Source organism: Catharus ustulatus, chromosome 27, assembly GCF_009819885.2.
Source record: "Catharus ustulatus isolate bCatUst1 chromosome 27, bCatUst1.pri.v2, whole genome shotgun sequence".
NCBI lineage: Eukaryota > Metazoa > Chordata > Aves > Passeriformes > Turdidae > Catharus > Catharus ustulatus.
Window position 1 is genome coordinate 3,827,555 of NC_046247.1, and position 4,142 is coordinate 3,831,696.

General features: G+C 62.6%; 1 protein-coding gene across 1 annotated transcript; it reads left to right on the plus strand.

Moving 5' to 3' along the window:
* The first annotated feature begins 158 nt into the window (after window positions 1-158).
* Window positions 159-3,494, plus strand: LOC117007867 (interleukin-36 receptor antagonist protein-like). Its single transcript, XM_033081299.1, has 6 exons — window positions 159-247; window positions 340-376; window positions 505-611; window positions 1,370-1,522; window positions 2,218-2,342; window positions 2,750-3,494. The coding sequence occupies exons 2-6, from the start codon at window positions 348-350 to the stop codon at window positions 2,945-2,947; spliced, it is 612 nt and encodes a 203-aa protein (XP_032937190.1). The 5' UTR covers window positions 159-247; window positions 340-347; the 3' UTR covers window positions 2,948-3,494.
* The last annotated feature ends 648 nt before the right edge of the window (window positions 3,495-4,142 follow it).

Genomic DNA, 4,142 nt, shown 5'->3' on the forward strand with positions numbered 1-4,142 from the left:
TGGCACAGGGGACCGCGGGCATCTCTGGGGACGCTGACACCTGGTGGCATTTCGCCATCGCTCACGTCGCTGTCACCCATGCCGCCAATTATCGAGCTCTGTCCCCGCCCCGCCCGGCCCTATAAAGCCACTGTCACCAAGCCGCTGTCACCAAGGCACTGTCACCAAGGCACTGTCACCCGCGGGGACACGGCCCGGAGCACAGGGGACAGCATCGCGGCAGGTGGCACAGGGGACACATCCGCAGGTACCGTGGGGACGGGGACAAGCAGCTCCTGCTTGGGGACAATCGTACTGGCACTTGGGTGTCACCTGTGTCACCTGTGTCACCCTCTGCAGGCCCAGCCATGTCCTACGCGCCCAGAGATGCCCTCAGGTGAGCAGGGACAGAGTGGGGACAGCATGGGGACAGCGTGGGGGCAGCATGGGGACAGTGCTGTCCCACCCCTCGTGCTGGGGGGTGTCACCTCCCCTCCCCGGGTGTCACCTCCCCTGTCCCCACAGGAGGACACCGTGGGGACGCCGCCCAGGGACCATGGCAGCGAGTGGGGACAGCGAGGGTGTCACCGACCCCGACATGGTGGCCTTGTTCAACGAGTTCCTGGGGACAGGTGGGTGCTGTCCCCATGTCCCCATCCCTGTCCCTGTGCCCATGTCCCTGTCCCACATGTTCCCATGTCCCTGTCTCTATGTCCCCATCCCCATGTCCCTCTCCCCATGTTCCTGTCCCTGTGTCCCTGTCCCCATGTCCATGTCCCCGTGTCCCTGTGTCCTGTGTCCCCAGCCCATGTCCCATGTGCCCAGACACATGTCCCCGTGTCCCTGTCCCCATGTCTATGTCCCCATGTCCCTCTGGTGCCCTCATGTCCTTGTGTCCCAATTCCCCACTTGACTGTCCCCATGTCCCCATGTCCCGAGTCCCAATTCCCCACCTGGCTGTCCCTGTGTTCCCATGTCCCAGTGTCCCTATATCCCGTGTCCCCACATGCTGTCCCCATGTCCCTGTGTCCCATGTACCCATATCTATCTGTCCCCATGTCCCCACGTCCCTCTATCCCATGTCTCATGTCTGTCCCCATGTCCCCATGCCCATGTCCCCATGTCATGTCCCCATGTCTATCTGTCCCCGTGATCTGTCCCCGTGTCCCCATGTCCCCATGCCTATCTGTCCCCGTGTCCCCATGCCCACATCCCCATGTCCCCACGTGCTATCCCATGTCCCCACGTGCTGTCCTGTGTCCCCATGTCCATGTCCCCATGTCTATCTCTCCCCATGTCCATGCCCCTGTCCCCACGTGCTGTCCCGTGTCCCCACGTGCTGTCCAGTGTCCCCATGCCCCTGTCCCCACGTGCTGTCCCATGTCCCCAGAGGGCTCGGCGACCTTCGGTGCCCCGCCGGTGCCCCTGCCGGGGGCGCGGCCGTACCAGTACGTGCTGCGGGACACGGAGCAGCAGGGGCTGTGCCTGCGACACGGACAGCTCGTGGCCACCAGCCTGCAGGGGGCCAACGCCGGCATGGAAGGTGGGGACAGGGGACAGGGGCACACTCGGTGGGGGCACTCTGCGGGGGACAGGGTGACACTCGGTGGGGCAGGGGTGACGCTTGGGGGAGACAGGGTGACACTCTGGAGGGGACACAGGTGACACTCGGGGGGAAGCAGGGTGACACCTGGGGGAGCAGGGGGGAGACGGGTGACACTCTGGGGGGACAGGGGTGACACTCTGGGGGGGACAGTGGTGACACTTGGGGGGAGGCAGGGGTGACACTTGGGGAGAAGCAGGGGTGACAGTCCATGAGTGACACTCTGGGGGGAAAGTGGTGACAATCTGTGGGTGGCATTCTGGGGGAATAGCGGTGACAATCTGTGGGTGTCACTTTGGGGACACAGGTGACAATCGATGGGTGACACTCTGGGGGGATAGCGGTGACAATCTGTGGGTGTCACTCTGGGGACACAGGTGACAATCTGTGGATGTCACTTTGGGGACACAGGTGACAATCGATGGGTGTCACTCTGGGGACACAGGTGACAATCTGTGGGTGACACTCTGGGGGGATAGCGGTGACAATCTGTGGGTGTCACTCTGGGGGAATAGCGGTGACAATCTGTGGGTGACACTCTGGGGTGACAGCGCTGACAATCTGTGGGTGTCACTCTGAGGGGTGACAGCGGGTGTCCCTCTGAGGGGACAGCAGTGACCCCCCCGTGTCCCCAGAGCCCATCACCGTTGTCCCCAACCGGCACCTGGAGCGCCGGCGCAGTCCCCTCATCGTGGGGATCCGCGGTGGCACCAAGGCACTGTCGTGTGGCACCGGGCCCGAGCCGCGGCTGCACCTGCAGGTGACAAAGGGACAGGGGACAGAGGGGACAGGGGGATGGGCGACAGGGGACAGGGGGCGACTCACGGTGGGTCAGTCCGAGCTGGGACACCCAGGAGGGGCTGGGACACCAAATTTGGGTCACCCCAAGGTGGGGCACCCTGAACTGGTGTCACCTGCAGGCGGTGTCACCTGGAGGTGGGAATTCCCCAGGGCGTGTCACTTAGTGATGGCATCACCTGGGGGTGTGGTCACCTGGGGTGTGGTCACTTTGGGGGTGTGGTCACTTTTGGGGGTGTGGTCACTTTGGGGGTGTGGTCACCTGGGGTGGGGTCAGTGTGGCTCCTCAGGGTGGTGTCACCCGGTGCCACCTGCAGACAGGTGTTCCTCGAGGTGTCACCGCGGTGTCACCGCGCGCTGTCCCTGCAGGACGTGGGGCTGCTGGAGCTGTTCTCAGGTGACAAGGACACGGCCACGCCCTTCACCTTCTACAAGACCTTCGGGGGCTCCACTCACACCTTCGAGGCCGCCGCCTTCCCCGGGCTGTTCCTCTGCACGGCCCCGGAGCGAGAGCTGGGGCTGGCACCGGGACACGGGGCCACCGCCTTCTACCTGCACCGGAAATGAGTGACACGGGGACACCGGCATGGGGACATCACCTGGGGACAGACACGGAGCCACCGCCTTCTACCTGCACCGGAAATGAGTGACACGGGGACATGGGGACACCGGCATGGGGACATCGGCTTGGGGACATCATCTGGGGACATGGACATGGGGACATCACCTGGGGACAGTCACAGAGCCACCGCCTTCTACCTGCAGCGGAAATGACAGTGACACCGGCATGGGGACATCGACATGGGGACATCACCTGGGGACATCACCAGGGAACATCCCCAGTGCCACCGCTTTCCACCTGCGCCAGAAGTGACAGTGACACGGGGACATAGGCATGGGGACATCACTAGGGGACATCGGCATGGGGACACTGGCATGGGGACATCACCTGGGGACATCCACAGAGCCACCGCCTTCTACCTGCGGCAGAAGTGACAGTGACACCGGCATGGGGATACTCCCGGTGGGGACATTCCCTGGTGCCACCTGCGCTGCAAGTGACAACAAAGGGACATCCGGGCGGGGGGGGCGACAACCATGAAGGGACATCGAGGCTTGGGGACATCCAGGTTTGTTGTCACTGCCCTGGCAATAAAGCCACAGCTGTCGGTGTCACCTCGTGGGTGTCATTTGGGGAGTCAGGATGAATCCAGGGGGGTCAGTACCCCCCTTTTGGGGTCACAACCCCTGTTTTGGGGTCACAACCCTCATTTTGGGCTCAGAACTCCATTTTTGGGCTCAGAACCCCAATTTTAGGGTCACAACCCCGTTTTTGGGGTCAGCACCCCCATTTTAGGGTCACAACCCGAATTTTAGGGTCCCAACCCCATTTTAGGGTCACAAACCCAATTTTGTGACCCTATTTTTTGGGCTCAGAACCCCGTTTTTGGGGTCACCCCTCTAATTTTGTGGTCAGAACTCTCATTTTGGGGTCACAACCCCCATTTTAGGGTCCCAAACCCATGTTTTTATGGTCCCAACCCCGTTTTTTGGGGTCCCAAACCCCATTTTAGGGTCACAATCTCATTTTTAGGGTCCCATTTTTGGGGTCCCGGGCCCCTCCCCCCCCAATCCCCGTTCCTTCCCTCACGGAGGGGGCGTGGCCTCACGCCAGGGTGACGTCACTGAGAGGGCGTGTCCTAAGGCTCAATAGCCCCGCCCTTTGTGGGCGTGGCCATCCCTGGCCCCGCCCCCTCCGCGG

What these genes read in the sequence shown, in the direction of transcription:
- LOC117007867 (XM_033081299.1), top strand. Translation starts at nt 348, where the DNA reads ATGTCCTACGCGCCCAGAGATGCCCTCAG. An exon ending in GCGCCCAGAGATGCCCTCAG is followed by an intron (nt 377 to 504) that starts GTGAGCAGGGAC and finishes CTGTCCCCACAG; the next exon opens with GAGGACACCGTGGGGACGCC. An exon ending in AGCCGCGGCTGCACCTGCAG is followed by an intron (nt 2,343 to 2,749) that starts GTGACAAAGGGA and finishes CTGTCCCTGCAG; the next exon opens with GACGTGGGGCTGCTGGAGCT.